Genomic DNA, 20,474 nt, shown 5'->3' with positions numbered 1-20,474 from the left:
TAAAGAATGTAATGTATATGATTCCACAATTATAAAAAAGGTGGTCTTCTATCCTTGCCCATATTATTATACATTGATACTTGATTTCAATAAAGCTCTTATTTTGCATATGGTCATTTTATGTCTTACATACTCGGTACATTCTTTCGTACTGACGTCCCCATTGTCAGGGGGCACTACACTCATGTCTACAGGTTATTAGGAGGAAAAGGATCCTTGCCGCGTATGATCGAGTTCAGCTGATAGTTGGTATGCTCTGTTCTTTCCAAAGTTGCCGAGTCTAGACTAGACTTTGGCTTGTATAATTAATGAACGCTATGGGGTTTATCCCGATTAGTGATTAGCAATTTATCATCCTAGAGGCTTGTAAACAATTGTTGTTGTGGGTCAGGTAGTCAGTTACAGTCCAATTGTCCTTATATTATACTTTTGTTGCATTTATGTTAATCTTGATGGTGCTCATTTTTTTTTCAAATTAAACTTGGCATTGGCGGTCCACTAATGTTATTTGATTGGTTTTCAGATGATTTATTCATCAAGTGTGGTACTAGGTGTCAGTTGCACCTCCTCGGTTTTGGGGTGTGACACAACTACTGTGTAGTCTACTTGTACCTGGATCTGCACCGAAAAAGCATAGTAGGGGTGAGTACGATCCACTTGTACTCGGTAGGTATCATAGGTTGACTGAGCAAAGTGGAAAAATAAAACATATAAAATACACACTATTTACACGTCACTTGCAAGCAGAAAATGTCTCAACCGATAGCCTACACCGTCTCCAGTTCTACAATATACACATCTACCATGCACAAATACGAGAAAGAAACATGAGTATAAACATACACCAAATACAAGTATAAGAAAGAAGTACAAATATATAGATATCACATCATGAAAAATAATACAACACAAAATGAGCACAATATATATATATGAAATGCAATGAAGATGATGATAATGATGATAATGTGATTCTGATGCGATGCTCGAGGTTGTCGCACAACCTCCATTTACACCTACTGAGTTGTGCTTTCATGTAGGACCCATGGGGGTTCGCAACCCATACATAATTCAATATCCACTATCAATATTCATAATTCTCTTTGGCACATACATTAGCAGAGGATTTTTAAAGATGTCACACTTCTCTGAGAAAGTCGATACTGGTACCAATGTTTCATGAATGTATAAGATATGAGAAATAATGCTCACAACCAACCAGAGTAAGAATTTTTAAGTCCAATCAATATACCCATCATGTGAGCCAAAATCCACTCATTATACCAACCATCCATGAATTCAGTATAATCCATAAGCTAATAGAGTAACATAATTTCTATTTTAGGCTTTTCCCCCAAAAAGATATAGTCAATATATATATATATATATATATATATATATATATATATATATATATATATAGAGAGAGAGAGAGAGAGAGAGAGAGGACCCCACACGATAAGACATAGCAAGTAACATCTCAAAATCATTAAATAACATTACCACAGGCAATAATAAAGCCATATTCATGATTGATTTCCATACTCTTAACATGATTTTTATACCAATACTAACTACCCAACCTAGTCTGAAGAAAGTCAAGTCATAATCTATCTTAAATGTTGAAATTGGTATGAACAAGCCTTTAACACTGAACTTTCACACACAAACCCGAAATCAGCTAAAATAAATAAATACGAAATCTATGCTAAAAGAAAGTCAATGATATTCATATTACCCAATTTTTGATAGGGGTCAAAACGGACTCTCGAAACGAATTTTTAAAAAAGAAAGGTAAAATCAAAATTTTAGTCCAAAAATATATTCCCCAAAATTAAAGGAACTCATATAGGAAAGCCCAAGTGAGAACGAGTTGAAATTGAGGTTTAAATTGAAGAATTATCAATTTTAGGCCTTCCGACTGAAATTCCCAAATTTCAACTTTGATTTTAAGCTTTAAAAGGATTTAAATGATAAGGATCGAAGAAAAGTAATTGAAATAGGAGTTTGAAGCTTACCCAAACTTAAAAATGGAAGAAATTACCCAAACACCCGAAACTCCAAGCTCCAAGTCTCAAAAATGATGAAAAATTCCAAAATAGGACACATAATCCACCCAACCGTTGCTTACGTGATGGGGCATTGTCGCATAAGCAACCAGGCTGTCACTTAAGCGACAATCACTTAGGCGATCCTGGTGTCGCTTAGGCGACACTTTGACTGTCAAGCCAGTGTCGCTTAAGTGGTGCACGAACTGGAGACTTAGAGAATTTCAAGTCGTCGCGACCCCCTCGGAATTCATTCAAAATTTCGAGAACACAAATGAACTATGCTCCTAAACTAAATTCGACGCTCCGTACTCAATAATGGTATCAAATTTTCAAAAAAAAAACATCATTTTTACAAAGTTGAGCTCGAAACTCAATTTCACAACTTCCCAAATCGAGGATCAAAATGAGATATAAAAGCCGTAAAATCACACCAACTGGAGCAATTTGCTTTGTCATCTGATGCACAGACCAATAAATATTGACCAAAGTCAACTATAACACCTTATAACCACCAAAAGTTACAAACCTGCACAAGTCATCAGAATGTATTGAAAATCATGTCAATCCCTACACTACAAAAATACCACAATGCAACCACCTAGAGGGGTAAAATGGTTAAATCACACAGAAAAAAATAATTCACAAAAATCAAGTCATTACAGTTATTAATATCTATGGGCTATAAAACTTATGGACTATTCAAAATTCTAAGTTTTAACTTGAAATAATGTGTTGAAAGATAAAAAGAATGAAAAGTTAAAAAAAATTATTTATAAATTACATCATAATAAATATTTTTATGTATTAAATATTTTAAAAATTGTACAGATGTAAATATCAAATTGGTTCAATTTGGTTTGACCTGCTTAGTTAAAACCAGACCAAATCCACTATAGTCAAAAAGAAAAAAAAAAAATCCTATAACAAACTACTAGTCCAATTTTTCTTTTCTTTTTTTTTGGATTTAAATCAATTTGCAATTTAGTGCAATTTTTGCAGTTCAATTTTATTCACGCCTATTTACAATAGGCATCTTTGGTCAACATGGATCCGGTATTTGCAAGATTTGGGGTATACCACAGAATATGTAAAGTGACCAAATGCCTTAAAAAAACATTTCTACCTAGTACCTTGAAAAGCGATATTAAATCTACAAGTTCTTATTAGGATTAAAGAACTGGCACAGAGGCATAAATTAAATTACAAATGTTAGCTGTTTGACAGCTGATTCAGCTATGGTTTTTTCCCTAACCATTGCAAACTAGCACGCTCGGTGCATCAGAACCTTTCCGTCGAATATGGTTGAATTTACACTCTTCCCTTTTATTTTTAGGTTAGGCTTAGTTATGATGCACAAACAGTTGTCACTTTCACAATTTAGTGTATTCAAATCCCCTTCTTTTTCCCAATTGGTTAAACATATTACATGTACGTGTATATTGCATGCATAATAAAGGTTTGTCCATTTTCTCCAATTTCTTGTTTCATTTGCGAGGGGAAGAATATGAGTAGTCCATAACAATTGTGTATTGCAAGCTTGCAGCAAAAACATGGGATCTAAACTTATTTGCATCCATTGATTTACAGAAACAAGAATCCTTCCTACACTAACTATATTTACATGCTAGCCCAACTAACTACTAAGTAAATCAACAGCAAATCACAAAGCTAGATAATAGAAAAGGAAAATTAACCAAGATAAGCAAATGGAGTCCAAAAAAGCCAAAAGGAGCTAATCTTAATATAAATCTCCAGAGGAATAACCTTGACTAGTTTATTATTCTTACCCAAGTAATCAAAAGGATCTCAACTTCAGTAAACTCACACAAGCATCTACAGTAAGCCCAAGCCTCGTGGATCTCATGATTTATTTGGCAAGGGCGGTCGAGGTGGAAGGATTAAGCTGGCAAGCTCGTCATTTAGCTTTACAGGGAGGGGTGGCATCTGCTTCATTATTTCTGGCATATCATTCATGCTGCAAGACAGGGTTTTCTTAGCATGCGGTGAAAAGACAGACATACAAAAATCAAGTAGAATTACAGTTAAGGCTACAAAAAAGACTCATCACATACTATTGTCCACAAATTCTTAAGGAGACACATATTGAAGCAAACTCAGTTGAGGAAGATCGAGAAATCATGTACGGTGGTAAAAGTAGATACTTGAATAACATAATACCTAATTTTGTATAAGATTTCAAGGATTAAAATCTTTCAGGTTAACTATGAGAATAAAAAGTTCTCCTAGTTTCAAAAGTCATCACATATATTTTTCAATTATAATGCGCGAAGCATGGCCCCAATTTTAAAAATTTTCATTTTAACCCAAGGCGAAACAAAACATTAACTAATCTGGAGAATCAACAGCAGTCAATACATTCACAAATTGCTAAATGCTCATAACAATTATTCCCACCGTCCCAATTTATGTGATACACCGAGTGTGCACAAAATTTAAGAAAGACAGACATTTAAAACTTCTGGTTTAAGGCAACCTACAGATATTTGTGTGACCATTAAGATAAACTGAAAGTTTAAAGTCAAAATTCCTTCCAAGTATAGCATAAGATTCAATCCATGTACTCACTGCAAATAAAAGCATGCTCGCAAACAACTACAGTGAAAAGGGAAAGGATAATCCAGAGCATACTCATTTAAGATGTTGAGGATATTATTTCGAGCTTGAGTGAAAAGGTTAATGTTTTCTTGGATCTGCATGGAAATAGAAATAAAAGAAAGATGTTAACACTACCAATAACCAAAGCACAAATGATGCTTTGCATTGCAAATTATGAGGAACAACCATCCACAGGGATTTAACACGGAATACAACCGACTCGACCTTCGTACAGCATACAATAACATATCCATTGGAATCCCACAAGTGGGGTCTAGGGAGGATAGTGTACGCGGGCCTTACCACTGCCTCATTAGGCTGTTCCCGAAACTATGCAGTGGGTGAGTGAAATAAAAAGACTGATCTCACTAGCAAATATTATTCAAAAATAGAGGCATGTAGCACACCCAATAAACATACAGAGAGAGAATTATAGGAAAGGTGTTTACTGATTATACTGCTGACATCTAAGGAAATCAGTAACCAATCAGATCAGAGGATGTAAGAACAGGGAAAGGATACGAGAGATAGAGAGAGCACAAAATTTAGGGAAGGAAGATTCTAACAGATTTGCATTCCAACAAAATGCTGCCACTATACTATTTAACCATCCCGGTAACTTCATCCACTAACCATTCAAGGCCATCAGCCCGTGTCCATACAATGTCCAATATCATTGTGATTGTCTCCTCTCTTTTTTGCTTCTCCTCAACAATTTAACTGGCCAAATGTTTTCATCCACGGCTAGCCCATCATCCCCTGCAATCCCGTCTCCATTTTCTGTCATGACAAAACCCCCATCCCAAGTAAGAACCTTTTCATAAAGGTTCGGTAGAAAATCTGCCCACTCCTGAGCTGCAATGATGTAATTTGATGATCAGGCATTCCAACATAATTGTAACATGGAAATATGGAAAACGAGGTAATTCGAGCCTCATCCAGTAAATCCAGTGCATCTCATCAATTCTGTTAAGAACCTTAAATGGACCAGCGTAACATCTTTCAAACTTATGGTAGTCTTGCAATCTCATAAGAGTACTGTCTATAATAAGTATTTAATTTCACGGACACCCATTCTCCGACTGTAAACTCGATACGGTGTCGCTTCTTACTAGCAAATTCCGTCATCCTTCAATGAGCTTTAACAAGATTGTGCTTTAACAAATCCATCACTGCGTTACATTGAATCATATACAGCTCCACCAGTTCAATGGCACTACCTGTCATGACATATTGAACAGTAGTAGGAGGTTTTCTACCATTAGGGCCTGGAAAGGTTTCATCTCAGCGAGACTTTCTAGTACGTTGTATCGTACCAATACTCAGCCGAAGGTATATGTGCCTATTCATGTGAGCTATCAGCCATGAAACACCACAAATACTGCTCACACATACTTACTGAGAGCTTCAGCCTGACCATCCATTTGCACATGATAAGCAGTAATCATAGATGGTATTTTTCCTTGGAGTCTATGAATTTCTTCCAGATGAGTCCATAAGTTTGGGATCGCAGTGACAATGACCTGGGGATGCCCATGTAGCCTAATAATTTCAGAAGCAACTGAAGCAGCCAGAGTTTGAACTGTGAAGGTAGAAGGGAAGGCAATGATCGCCCATATTTGGACAATGTCGAGATTTTTGCCTTTCCCTTCAAGCCCGAAAGGCAAGTAACAAAATCCATCGGTACCTCCTCATACACTAGGGCTGACACAGTAGAGGCTGTAAAACCCATGCTGGATGTTTGAGCAATTTTTCATTTGTTGACATACTTGGCAAGCAATAGGTGAGAAATATAAGAGAAGAATATTATTGAATTGTTGTGACTACATTATTAACTGAGACCTATTATAGACACTACATTTCAATTCTTTTCCAAGTAGGACACTACATTACCCTCATATGTACCAAGCTTGTCATAGATGTAATTAATACCTAAGTTATCAGACTCTTCACTTTCGGTGCCACACCCGTGTCGACACGACATGGGTGTGGGTGTAGGATCCGTACCCGATCAGGTCAACTGATTTTAGGTACTTTGACCAAAATTAACAGGGGAAGTCCTGACAAATTTAAGAAATTTTGTAATCAATACAAAAGCAAAGGAGAAATTGAAGAAAATAGAATACCTTATATATAGAGATTTCTATGTTATTGCTTTTCCTTTTATCTCCTTTCAAGATTTTCAAGATTTTCTTCTTGAACGATATTTTCTCCCAAGTTTCCACATAATATCTCATAATTTATGTTTTATAACTCTATCTTTAGATATTTAAATTATTTTTCGCCGAATCCCCGCACCCGTATCTATCCCTAGATCCATACCCCTAAATCTTTAAATTGAGACTGTGAAAGATCCGACCTCTAGATCCGTACCCATATCGGACACCCGCACCCGAGTTCCAGCAACTAAGATTAATACAAGGACCATTGAGGGGCTTGATGAAGATATATGCAAGTTGATCACTCGATTCCACAAATTTTGTAACATCTCCGGAGAGTTATCTTTTCTATGACAAAGTTACAATCAATTTCACTGTGCTTAGTCCTCTCATGATGAACTTTGGCAATAAGTGATGGGACTCTTTTTCCATCTCATGACACAGTGAAGTTTGATTTTCTGATCACCTCATTAAGAGTTCGGACTTAATCACAGGACTAAACAGAAATCAATGATGCACGTTCGCAGAAATTATATTGAACTACCGGAAAAATTGAAAAAGGTCTAAATAATCTAGTCGAAAAACTGACAAAGGTCGCCGAATTAGGGTTCTGGCGATTTCCGACGACCTAAATCCAAAACAAAACGAATGAAAAGGCTCGCAAGGACTAGACAAACCTATTAGTAAAAGAATTGCTCAAATAACTTGTTGGAACAAGCCTGGAATCGCTAGAACAGGGTTGACGCCACCAGATTATTAGATTTGACTGGTGAAAAGTGGTCAAAATTTGAGAAAATTATATGGATAGAGTCCAAATAATGACACAACCCTACTGGAAAAGAGAAATTGTTGGAAAAGTGTCTCACACGCTGTCGCATGGTTAGATCTCACTGGATGTGACGATCTCCTAGAATTATTTAAAAAAGAACCGGCACCTTTTTTAATTAACTGAGTTGAGAGAAAAAAAAATTAAAAATTTACAAAAAAACTACTTACATTTATTTTAACCAAATTAAAGTATACTTAATTTCAACAAAAATAGTTGCACGTTTAGAGGAAAAAAAAAAACAAAAGAAAGCACCAAAATTTAACTAATAAAAAGTTCAAATGTTTTTTGAAGTAAAATAAATTTTAGATTTTTATAGAAGAAAATAAAATATACAAAATGAAATAGAAATAAATGACAGAATTTTAACCAAAAGCAACAATTTAGCTTACCATATAAGGTCATATGCATTGAAATCAAAAGAAGCAAAATAATACAACATACGGATGCACTTGAGAGGACTCAAACTCAAGCACCTAGTGTGGTTTTGAACCCACTCAACCATTTGTCCAATGTCGAGCCTTAAATCATGTGAGTTTAATTTAATACTTATACTAATTTTACAATAATTTTTCCTTATAAAACTAGTAAAATTTCGGACAAAGCAAGTTCAACTGAACCCACTTGATACCACGTAGGTCCGTCCCTGGAGACACTAGACCTCTTGGTGTTAATGGTTTTCGCACGACACTAATGAAAAGTGAAACTACGTAAATCAGAACTGAGGAGTCACCGGATAGACAAACAAAACTATGCAAATCAAATATGAGGAGTCATCGGAAATATGCAAATCAGATCTAAGGAGTTTCCGGAAAGAGGCACGGTGCTACGCAACTCAGATATGAGAAAGTAGTCCGAAAAGATACATGGTGCGCTATGTAACTCAAATATGAGAAAGTAGTCCGGAAAGATGCACGGGGCTATGCAAATCACATATGAGAAAGTAGTCACGGGAAAGATGCACGGTGCTACGTAAATTAGATATGAGAAAGTAGTCACTGGAAAAATGCATGGTGCTACGCAAATCAAATATGAGAAGTTAATTACTGGAAAGATGGATGGTACTACGCATATTTAGATATGAGAAAGTAGTGAAAAAAGTGAAAAAACTTCATGGCCAAACAGGCCCTTAGATTCTCAAAAGATGCATGGTTGGGACATACTCTAAAAATCAATATTCAGAAATTTACAGTTTTTCCTCTCTACACCATATGTTGGAATTGCAAAACTGTGTTCTTTACAAAGATGGGATTTCTTCCATATAAGGAATTTAATTGATTGTGAAGTGGAAAGGATTGACCTTTGCTACAATAGTTCTACAAGGTTGTTTTCATCCAAGATAAGGTTACCACTATTAGATAGGTCATTCAAGGGGACTTTTCTGCGTCCAAAATGCTACAACTTCCTCAATCAAACAACCTGGGTTTTTGGCCTTGGAGAAGATTTGGTTCATCAAGGCACCATTGAAGATCTCATGTTTCTCTTTGTTAGTGGCTAGGGAAGCTTGCCTGACTCAAACTAACCTCCAAGAAAGACGAATCCAATTATGTAACAAATACCCTTTATGTGAACAGCAAAGAAAAGAAATATGCCACCGCTTTATGCATTGGAAGGTCACAAGAAGTTTTCGAGTATGTTTTAGGCAATACTTTGCATATGTTAAATATGCCAAACTCCATGATGGATCTGTTGCATAGTTGGAACAAAGAAGATCTCAATAAGAAATCCAGAAGGTGTGGAATACCATTCCTCGAGCCATTTGAGGGATAGTATGGCTTGAAAGGATTGGAAGAATTTTTTAAGGCTAAGAAGTATAACAACAACAATTTGCCCAGTGCAATCTCACCACAAGTGGGGTCTAGGGAGGGTAGTGTGTACGCAGACCTTACCCCTACAAGATAGAAGAAGCATAATTAGCCTCAAAACAAAAAAAGTATATTTTTGCTAGCTTTTCAGAGCAAACCCCGTTCCTGTACACAATACAGTTGCAATCCTAGACACAATTGAGGAGTTCACCTTTTAAAACTATGCACTGGTTTAGTGAATAGCATGCTCTTGAGACCAAGAAGGTGAAATACCATGGGGTTTACAAGACACATGCTGAAAATCCTATTAAATCTTGCATCAGCCAGTCGGATATGCAAGGGAATTGGGCATCATGTCTTGAACCATTTCCTAACAAAAATGCGAAGACAAAACATCCACCAATCCAACAGAGGTTCACCAGTCCAACTATACAGGTTCTATGGAGAAGGAATTCAAATTGTCTTTGGCTAAAGTCAATGATAACAACCAACAAATCGCAAGGACACCACCAATATATTACCTGACCCATGTAAGGAGAGCATGTATGTGCAACCTTAGATCGTGACAGGAACATCCAGTACCACCCCTTCACATTGTTGTCGATGACTCTTCCAACGACCACCAAAAAACCAGGGTTATGGTTCTACTGTGCAGTTCACAAATTTAGAGACCTTAGTTGGATGTATTATGGTTGCTTCCATCCATGAGAAGCTGTACTGGAGAACCATTCATGTGTCCCTTAGAATCATACAGTTGTCAAAGCGCCAACTGTCAAGATATGATAGGATATCGCGGAGTGAGTCTGGACTTCGAGACATTGCAACTACTCCGCCAGGATACCATCAGAGACAAAGGCATCTGGCAAAACTACTATATGTAATGATTCCTCTTCTAGTAACAGTATTTGCCTTGGACTTGTGAGTTGACAAGTATTTCACGTCACAACAGTGGTAGAGATCCTTCTCTCACCAGTGGAGTGAGGCATATCAAGGGAATTTTAGTTGTTGCAGAAGTGGATTGGTTTTAGCTGGATAGGTATGGTAAAGGTGCAGTTGTGGATGTGCTAGGGTTAGCAAAGATGGTCGTCTTTTCAGCTAAGCAGGTTTAGAATTGGGCCCCTTCTTGAAGTTAATACATTGATCTTGTAAATGGGCCAACTGTATCACTTCCTCCAATGACTTGCGCATATATTATTAAAAGTTTCACATCAAAAAAAGGATGGACAATTGGTCTCATTATATGATCTTGGGCAATTCTCCCCTCATGGGCTAGCTTTTGGGGTTGAGTTAGGCCCAAGATCCATTCTTTACATAGTATCAGAGTCAGGTCCATCGCAATTCTTTGTTTACCGATGTCGGGCCCCCATATTATATAGTTCACGCTCCACTTAACGAGGTAATGGGTGTGCAGGGGATGTTAAGAGTCCCACATTGGAAAAAGGGATGGGCAATTGATCTCATGGACTTGGGCAATCATTCCCACATGAGCTAGCTAGCTTTTGGGGTTAAGAAAGGCCCATGATCCATTTTTTACATAAACCAACCCAATTATTTTAACATCCAAGCAAAGCCTAAAAATGAAGCATTATTAGACCAAGAAACTTTAGGGTAACACCATTGTTTCATTTGGAATGGCCAAAATGCATTTAACAAACCACAATCATAGAGGATTTTTGGTGGTATGGCAAAATGCATTTAATAGACGACAATCGTAGAGGATTTTCGGAGCAACTGGACTTTCGGTGCCCCCAGGGTCCTCTTTTTGAAGTGCACAGTAGTTTCTCAACAAAGCAGTTCCAATCCACTAGCTACTAGTTGTGATAAAGCCAACTGTACCATCCCAAGGCGTCACCATCGAGATGAAGAAGATGCCAACAACAACTTTTGATTATTGAAAAATGGAGTTGCAGTTGAAACCAAGCCTCAGGGTTGACCAACCATCTTAATTAATTGCAATCAGCTTGCAATGCAACATGGGAATCAGAAAAGCCAGTAGTAGGTTGTGGTGAGAGCACACTAGCCGAGAGCCAATAACAATATGTGATTGACAAAATAGAGTCTCAATCAAAGAATTCACCACCTGAAAAACCCAGGCCTTGGGTTGACCAAACCATCCTAATTCCACTACAGTCAACTGGTGACATGACTTGGGATGAGAGAAACTAGTAGAACATGAGGTAAGGAGAGCTTGGTGCAACAAATACGAAAGATTCCACCATGGGAGGATGGGAGGATAGAGGTGAGACACCAATGTGGCCATGTGGAACATGTCTTATATCCGTAGTCGATTGTTCTCCATAGAAATTAAAAATTATGCAAATTTGTGAGATAGAAATTGGGTTTCACGATCTAACTACGAAGGGTCATCGAGGGAGGGGATCTTAGTAGCAACCATGGTGGACAAATCAATAAAAACACCATGCGGAACTCATCCAATAACGTATACAATGAAAATTACATGAACAAGGTTTATTAATCATATTGCAGACTTTACTGAATTCGGTAACATATAAAAGCAGAGAAAGTGAGAAAGGGAAGGATAAAGAGAACGACAGCGCAAGTGGAAAGGAAGATTCTAGTAGAATTGCCTGCCTACAAAATACTGCCACAATACTATTTCACTATTACCCATTCACACCTAAGTCCATCAACCCATGTCTCATACATACTCCAATAATCTTTGTGATAGTATGCTTTCTCTTTTTGTCTTCTCCACAATGACTTAACTGGTCCAATATTTGCTTCAACAATAACTTAGCATCCCTTGCAGGTTTTCTTCATGTCATGGGATTTTGCTAGCAAATTAACAGGTGAATAACGGAATGAAGCTCAATGTGTTCAAAATCTTTAGCACTCTTGATTTTTTTGAAACAATCTTGTATGAGTACACATCCGTCTATATTATTATTTAATACTCTTGATCTCAGCCAAAAGGTCGAGAAAAGTACTGTTCAATGTCTTTATTAGTGATACAAATCTCTAGATCTGAATTCAAAGAAAGAATTCTTTCTCATGAATTCTAGTGCCTTAACTCTACACACGGCTCACAGAAGTTGAGCAATCAAAGAATTCAGGTAGACTATAGAGTTGCTGATTTCTAATAGGAAGGGACTTCAAAGAATAGAAAAATATGAATACAACACTGTCTCTTCAAGAATTGAACCTTGCCGCTGCAGGAGACAAAAATGAGATCAAGATGTCTATATTACCTCAATTCCTCCTACTGGAGGCAAAGTTTATGTAAGCTGGTTTTCCTTCATACTCTACAATGAATTCTTAAATTTGCCCCCATAAAGATAATCAAAGTTATGTTCACAGAAAAAGAGAGAGAGGTACACAGTCTGCCGTTATTCACGGAAATAATATTTCCTTCATGTGACACTTTCTGGTACATCTCAAATGTTTGACATGATTAATGCAACTCTCATTTCTTTGAAAATTCAAATTCATTTAAACAATTCAACTCATAGGAGTGACGTCTGCCCATCCTAATAACTTACAAATTATTTTTAGAATTACTTTTTTCTCTTACTAATGTAACATACAAGTCAAATTTCCTCAAAAACTCCATCAAGACTAAACTACATCACATGTAATCAATGAGAGTAAAAGCAAAAACAGAAAATGACCCTTAAACTACATCACATATAATCAATGAGAGTAAAAGCAAAAACAGAAAATGAACCTTATGGCTTGTTCACGTATATGGTCTGATACCATTTTGTCAACTTTAACAGAAAAAAAAAAAAAAAAAAAAAAAAGGTGAGATAGGTAGGAATAAAATTGTCAGAAGCGTCAGCTGACCTTAAAGACAGCAAAATTTGCAGATATTTGATCCAAGGCCTGAGCGTTTTGCTCAAGAAGCTGTCCAGTAGTACCACCAATGGCTGCAAAAATTACAAGAGATACACATATTCTTCAGAAATTCCAAACAAAAATAGGAGAAAGGAAAGAGAACTCAGAAAATATACAAGATTACTTTACGCTTGCATATCGCAACAGAAATACTGATTATTCTTTTAACCCCTTTATTCCATTTTGCATATAGTGATTACTGTAAGTTCACAGCGAAAAAGAGCATTCCTTAATTAATCCATGGAAAAGGACAGCAGATATTCTCCATGTTACATGACATCCTCTGCATGATATCCTTCTATGATACAATCCTATTTACTGCATATCAAAATTCCAGAAAGAATAGAGAAAATCCTCTTCTGCATTCTTGAAACAGATTTTGAATATTGTTTGCATGCTGCTATTCTCCATACTAAATGAAATCTTCTATGCAGCCACTGAGGGACTAGCTCTTCCAAAGTGATAAGCAGCATTCCAGATTATTTCCAATGTTATAAACTTCTAAAAATCATGACTTGGATTTTCAAAACACAAAGTTAAATCCTTACAAAAAATTTTAGAAGGGGGACAAACCGACAAAGTCTTTAGTAACAAGACATAATTCTGCATGAATTTCCTGCAGAATTTCCTCAAGAGGCATGGTAAAGAACTGACTGCGGTTTTGGAGTAACTATTGAAGAAAATAAGAACGGAGGACAGGGACTTAAAGGAGATCTAGTTCAAACTTTTCACTCACATAAAATAGATTCCCACTGTTTAATCCAAGTGAGAACAATTTGATTACCTTTGTTAAGCCCTAATGATTAGCACAGCACCATTGTTTTGGATGGCGAAAGGTGACAGAAAGGCGACAAGATTCCGCCTCGCCACAAGGCGAGGTGAGTGGCGCTCGCCTTTTGACGGGTGACGCCAATTTATATCAAAAAATTAAAATATTTAAATTGCATATATAAATAATCAAAATCTCAATAGCAATAACATATGAGCAAATAATTACAGTATTAATTAGTATATCTTATGATATAACTAAACTAGAATTTTTTTAAAAAACTTTCAGTGTACTGTCTAAAGAAGACAGAATTCAGAAAGAAAGAAAAAAAAAAGAACAAAAGTCAAAACAGTGCGAAAAAAAAATTGAGGAAGAAGTAACTCTTCAAGTCTGAAGATGAAATGGGAAAAAAAACAGCGGTAAGAAGAATCTGAAGAAAGATGAAGAAGAAATTAGAAGCAGTAATCAGAAGAAGAACAGCAGATATACGTACTGATTGAACTTTTGGAGTCGCCGAAAAAGTATGGTTGGTTGCCGGAGAAGTCTGGTCGAGTCGACTGATTGGAGTCGTTAGGTCACAGACTGAGTCTAAGAGTGCAACTGTGCAAATTTGGAAAGAGAACCCTAAAATTACCTTTCATCTGTTATAACCCTAAATTGGTCGCCCTTCTTAAAAATAAAATACGGAAGGCAACACCTTTCTCGCCTCTCACCTTTGTTGCCATGGTGTCGCCTTTTGAAGATGGCAGTGCCACAAAGCTAATAGGCAATAAAGGGTTGCCTCACCTCTTGCCTTTGGAGACAAGGCGCTCACCTTTCACAACACTGCACAACAGAAGTTTAGAGGATTCCCCTAGCCCTAGGTCGTGGAGTTAAAAGTTATTGATAAATGTCAGCTTTCAGAAATACTAAATTGGCTTATAATCAGACATGTCAATAGAAACTTCGCACTTCACTAGGAAAACAGATTAAAATTAAATGATTTGAGCTTATTGATTTTTGCATTTCAACTATTCTAGCTTTGAACCTCTGTTTTATGTGCTTGCTTTCAACATTAGGCAGATCCGAGAACAAGGGTAATCTCAGGATGAAACCTCAATAAAAGCATACCTCATGGGAAGAAAGAGCAGTTGGCTTCTAATGTCTAAAGGCCCCTGTATATTCACCAAGCCTTCATGCACAACTAATGCCACAATTGATGATCTCAGATTATGCATGTAGCAGACATAAGGTGATGTGCTAATCATATTCTCTATCCATTTCATCTTTCCAATTGCATAAACTTTCCTATACATTCAATTCCAGGCATGCCTATTTAGACACCCACACAAATGCAAGACTCCCAACATGGTTCCTTTGATATCTAATTCTCAAATTTCATTTGAAATGTAAACTCAGAAGAGTGAATAAAGGCCAACCTTTGTAGGAAATTCCGTCATCGCTGTCCATTGAAACAACAGATTGAGCATATGGAGGACCATTTGCACGATTAGCAACATGAGCAGATTTTGGCATAGAATCTGTAACTTTTTCCTAATATCAAAAACAAGGGAAGTATGTCCAAGAAATTATTTGACAAAAGTACTGAAAAGAGGAATCATTAAATGCTGCCAAATAAGTATAATTTTCTCTAAGAAGTCGTAGCTCAATTGCAAATAATTTTTTTTGATCAGTTGTTTGAAAATTTTAGGATGATTCACAAGTAATTTCAGCAAATATCTGAATTAACATCTACTAAGCTGTTAACACTCCGTATTTTGCGTGTACTTGTTCTATTTATATGGAACTTATGGTAACCTTGTTGTATAGGTAAGGGATCAAGTTTCTTAAGTGATTAGTGATGGTTTAAAGAGGATTTAAGGGATATTATAACGGCCATAACATTTCAGCATGTATACAACAAGTTAACCCCAGTGGAAGTATTCAAACGCGAGATAGGAAAGTGGTATTCCACCTCAAGGATTAAAGTAAACAAGTGTATATAAGTAGTAAATTAACACAAGGGATTAAGACGTAAAATATGGAATAAACTAAGTGTGCTGCTTGCTCGACTTAAATTAAGTTAGTAGGTGACAAGTAGGTGCATCACCTATTTTGACTTATTGACCAATTTAAAGAACCAAGTAGGTGCATCACCTACTAGAGCTCCTTTGACCAGCTTATTGGGCCAAGTACACCACCACCTACTTGAATTAATTCTAGCCCAAATGATTGGAAGAAAATGTGAAGAATGGGCAGCAAAGACCCAACAATTTAGTCCACAAAGGTGCAAGTCCAATGGCCAAGTAGGTGCACCTAATTGACAAATTATGGCCCAAAAATGGCATAGGAGAAGCTCCCTTTAAAGGAATTGAAACCAGCTCATTTGACCCATTTTAACTTAAACAAAAATCTGATTTCTTGAATTTTCTCTCTTATTCTCTCTTAGCTTCATATAGCAGCCATCAATACCTTTAGGGTTCTTAACATTATCCTTCTATATAAGTTTAGTTAAAGTAGAGTCCAAGCTCTTGAGAAGTGCAAGTTGAGGAAATAAAAATCCCCACCAAGTAAGGTAAAGCTACTGCCATACTGATTCTTTTCTTAAGCTTGAATTAATAGGAGTATATTCTGGTGGTCAATGGATGTTGAGACAGCCATGGAAGAGAGTCCCCTTTAACTTCAATTGTGAGCTCATTTGAGCACTTTAAATATTGCATTAATTGGGACTTATGAGACAATAATAGAAAGCAATGAGTTTATATTTTCCCTGCCACATTGTGATGATGTTTAGGGACTGTTTTACACATAATGTAATAAAAGGTGTAACTGAATGTGTGGAGAAGTTGTGGAGACATTAAAAGTCATAAACATTGCAAGGTGTGGGGATACACCACCGGACAGAATATTGTGTAAGCTTACTTCGCACTCCGTTTTATATATTGTTTTGAGGGTGCAATGAAGCCAAAATTATTTAAGGAGACCTTATCAGAATTTGTATTGTATGTGAATGTAATTGGAGGAGAAAGGGTTGAAAGAACACCCTTGAACTAATTAACTATGGGTTACTATCCGGCTACTGTTTTGGTGAGGTTAAACAGCCCGAATGTGTTGATTAGTAACTAATACTAGTTTTACTACTCACTTTATTGTAGATAAGTAATCTAAAAGGAAGGAGGTTAATTCGGGGTAATACCGGAGTTGTACAACAGGTATGTAAGGCTACTCTATTCCGTACTCTTTGGCATGAATCCAACACTTGTGTTACAAAGTAAGCTTCCTAAGTCCTACAACCAATGATACATAATGGTCGCATATGATCTCCCATGTAGCTAACGACCTTGTTTGTACTCCCTAATGTGTTAAAATACCTCAATACGTGTTTATTATCGAATCTACATGTCTACTTTCACTAGCAATTTTCAAGAGTTCTCCTTTTAGTCACATAAGATCCATGTGTTATTTTAGCTCCTAAGCATTTCATTTGTGTACAAACTGTTCCCTACCTCATTGTTACTACATTTAGTGTTCATTCACGTGTCTCTTACTGGTGGACTATTGTCCCAGAGCTCAATAATGTTATGACCATCAAAGTAACAACCTCAAACGTTAAATAAACTAAGTAACACAAGTCTGATTAATGCACGGGTGGCAGCTCAAGGGCGAAAGCCTAGCATGCGCCGATCCCGATCTCTTTAAATGTGGGTGGCAGCTCAGGGGCAAAAGCCTAGCATGGGCCGATGTCAATCTGTTTATATATAGGTGGCAGTTCAGGGGCATAAGCCTAGCATGGGCAGATCCCAATTTGTGTATTTACCACTGATAAGTTGGTCATTTGTATCACATGGCTTACAAGATTATAAAGAACAACAACAACAACAACAAACCCAGTTTATTCCTACATAGTGAGGTCTGGGGAGGATAAGATGTACGCAGTCCATACCTCTACCTCTAAAGAAGTAGAAAGGTTGTTTCCAATAGACTCCCGACTCGAGACACGGAATACTAGACAAATTCATAGTAAAGCATGGAACAAGATGGCATAACATAAATACGACACCCACAAGTAATAGAAAACAGAGAAAAGTAAACAGATTCGTAATAAAGCATGAAACAAGGTATCATAACAAGAATAATACCCCCACCAAGTAATTTCCTACACTAACGACCCAAACTGACCCTAGCCTTCTGCCCTAATTTGCGTCTTCCAGATCTTCCTATCTAGGGGCATGTCCTCAGTGAGCTGTAACTGCTCCATGTCCCGCCTAATCACCTCTCCCCAGTACTTCTTTGGCCTACCCCTACCCCGCCTAAAACCATCCAAAGCTAACCTCTCAAACCTACCAACCAGGGCATCCATGCCCCTCCTCATCTCGTGTCCGAACCATCTCAATCGGACTTCCCGCATCTTATTCTCCACTGGAGTCACACCAACCTTCTCCCTGATAGTCTCATTCCGAACTCTATACCCCCTAGTCAGCCCACACATCCAACGCAACATCCGCATTTCCGCCACCTTCATTTTTTGAATGTGGGAGTTCTTAACTGGCCAACACTCCACTCCATACAACATGGCCGGACGGACTGCCACCCTGTAGAATTTGCCTTTAAGCTTGGGCGGCACCTTCTTATCACACAACACCCCCGAAGCGATCTTCCACTTCATCCATCCCGCCCCAATACGGTACGAGACATCCTCGTCAATCTCACCGTTACCCTAAATCATGGACCCGAGATACTTGAAACTATCCCTCTTACATACCACCTGTGATTCCAACTTTACTACCACCTCATTCTCCAGCCTCACGTCATTAAACTTGCATTCCAAATACTTTGTCTTGCTCCTACTCAACCTGAACCCTTTAGACTCAAGAGTTTGTCTCCACCCCTCCAATTTATTTTTCATCCCCCCCCCCCCCCCCCCGCGTCTCATCAATCAAAACTACATCGTCTGCAAAAAACATACACCAAGACACCTCTCTTTGAATACGTCGCGTCAACACATCCATCACCAAAGCAAACAAAAAGGGACTAAGAGTAGATCCCTGATGCAACCCTGTCAAGACAGTAAAATGCTCTGAGTCTCCTCCCGCCGTCCTCACCTGCGTTTTAGCTCCATACATGTCCTTAATTGCTCTGATATATGCCACCGAGACTCCACTCACCTCCAAGCATCTCCAAAGCACCTCCCTGGGGACTTTGTCGTATGCCTTCTCCAAGTCGATAAACACCATGTGCAGGTCCTTCTTCCTTTCCCTATACTGTTCCACCAGCCTCCGTACCAGGTGAATTGCCTCCGTCGTCGAGCGGCCAGGCATAAATCCAAACTGGTTCTCCGAAATAGACACTATCCGTCTCAGCCTCACTTCGACCACTCTCTCCCAAATCTTCATAGAGTGACTCAATAACTTAATACCCCTATAATTATTGCAACTCTGAATGTCACCCTTGTTCTTATAAAGAGAGATCATAGTACTCCATCTCCAAGCCTCGGGCATTTTCGCCGTTTTGAAAATTTCGTTAAACAATCCAATCAACCACCTTAAACCAGCCTCGGCAGAAAACTTCCAAAAATCCACCGGTATCTCATCAGGCCCCGTCGCCCTACCCCTTCGCATCCTGCGAACAGCCTCTCTAACCTCCTCTACCTTAAAACATCTACAATAACTAAAATCTCGACACTCTTCTGAGTGCTCCAGCTCCCCTAACACAATAGCTCTATCCCCTTCGTCATTCAAGAGCCTATGAAAATACGACTGCCATCTATTCTTAATGTGGCCGTCCTCCACCAACACCGTACCATCCTCCCCCTTAATGCACTTCACCTGGTCGAGGTCACGACCCTTCCTCTCCTTAGCCTTAGCGAGTCTAAACAACTTTTTTTCCCCTCCTTTCTCCTGTAACCCCGCAAGTATATGTAAAGGTGGTTTATTAGCACTATCGATACATTTGTACCTAATTTTAATAGAGCTCTTGTATTATAAATAGTTAAATTTAAGCCTTATATATTCAATACATATTTTCGTACTGACGTCCCTCATGGTGGACTTGCATTTCATGTTGCATGCACAGGTGCTTCAGCTAATACACCTCCCCAGTAGGAGCACAGCAGCTATTGGTGAGCTCCAGGTTGATTCGGGGCTTTCCGAGTCTATTATATAGTTTGGGTATTGTATAGTTAAGTGCAAGAAAGGGGTTTGTCCCGACCTTAACTAAGTCCACCGTATCTTTTAGAATCTTAGTAGACCAATGTAAAGTTAAGAATGATAGTGTCTTGTCTTTTAGACGTTGTGGCCCAAGTCTTGCACATATAGTTTTGTGTTTGCATACATGATTTATTTTCATCAATGCATCGTATCCATACTTGGCAGAACCTTTCGATTATCATAGTTACATGCATGAAAAATACAAGGT

General features: G+C 37.8%; 1 protein-coding gene across 2 annotated transcripts in view; it reads right to left on the bottom strand.

The window, feature by feature from the left end:
- Positions 1 to 2,357: 2,357 nt before the first annotated feature.
- The window catches only part of LOC107842393, a 64,187-nt gene continuing 46,070 nt past the window's right edge, over positions 2,358 to 20,474 (bottom strand). The window contains exons 4-8 of one of the 2 annotated variants that reach the window (XR_001665732.2): positions 15,500 to 15,614; positions 13,262 to 13,344; positions 4,701 to 4,762; positions 3,839 to 4,026; positions 2,358 to 2,577 (exon numbers count right to left, since the gene is read on the bottom strand). Coding sequence is in view for 1 of the 2 variants with exons in the window: in XM_016686216.2 (XP_016541702.1) it covers positions 3,912 to 4,026; positions 4,701 to 4,762; positions 13,262 to 13,344; positions 15,500 to 15,614 (375 nt within the window). In the remaining variant the exon portion in view is untranslated. Of the gene's footprint in view, positions 2,578 to 3,560; positions 4,027 to 4,700; positions 4,763 to 13,261; positions 13,345 to 15,499; positions 15,615 to 20,474 lie in introns of those variants that run through there. The other variant, XM_016686216.2, reaches the window with a different exon arrangement.

Source organism: Capsicum annuum, chromosome 9 (genome assembly GCF_002878395.1).
Source record: "Capsicum annuum cultivar UCD-10X-F1 chromosome 9, UCD10Xv1.1, whole genome shotgun sequence".
NCBI classification, from domain to species: Eukaryota; Viridiplantae; Streptophyta; class Magnoliopsida; order Solanales; family Solanaceae; genus Capsicum; species Capsicum annuum.
This window is presented reverse-complemented; position numbering and strand designations above follow the sequence as displayed.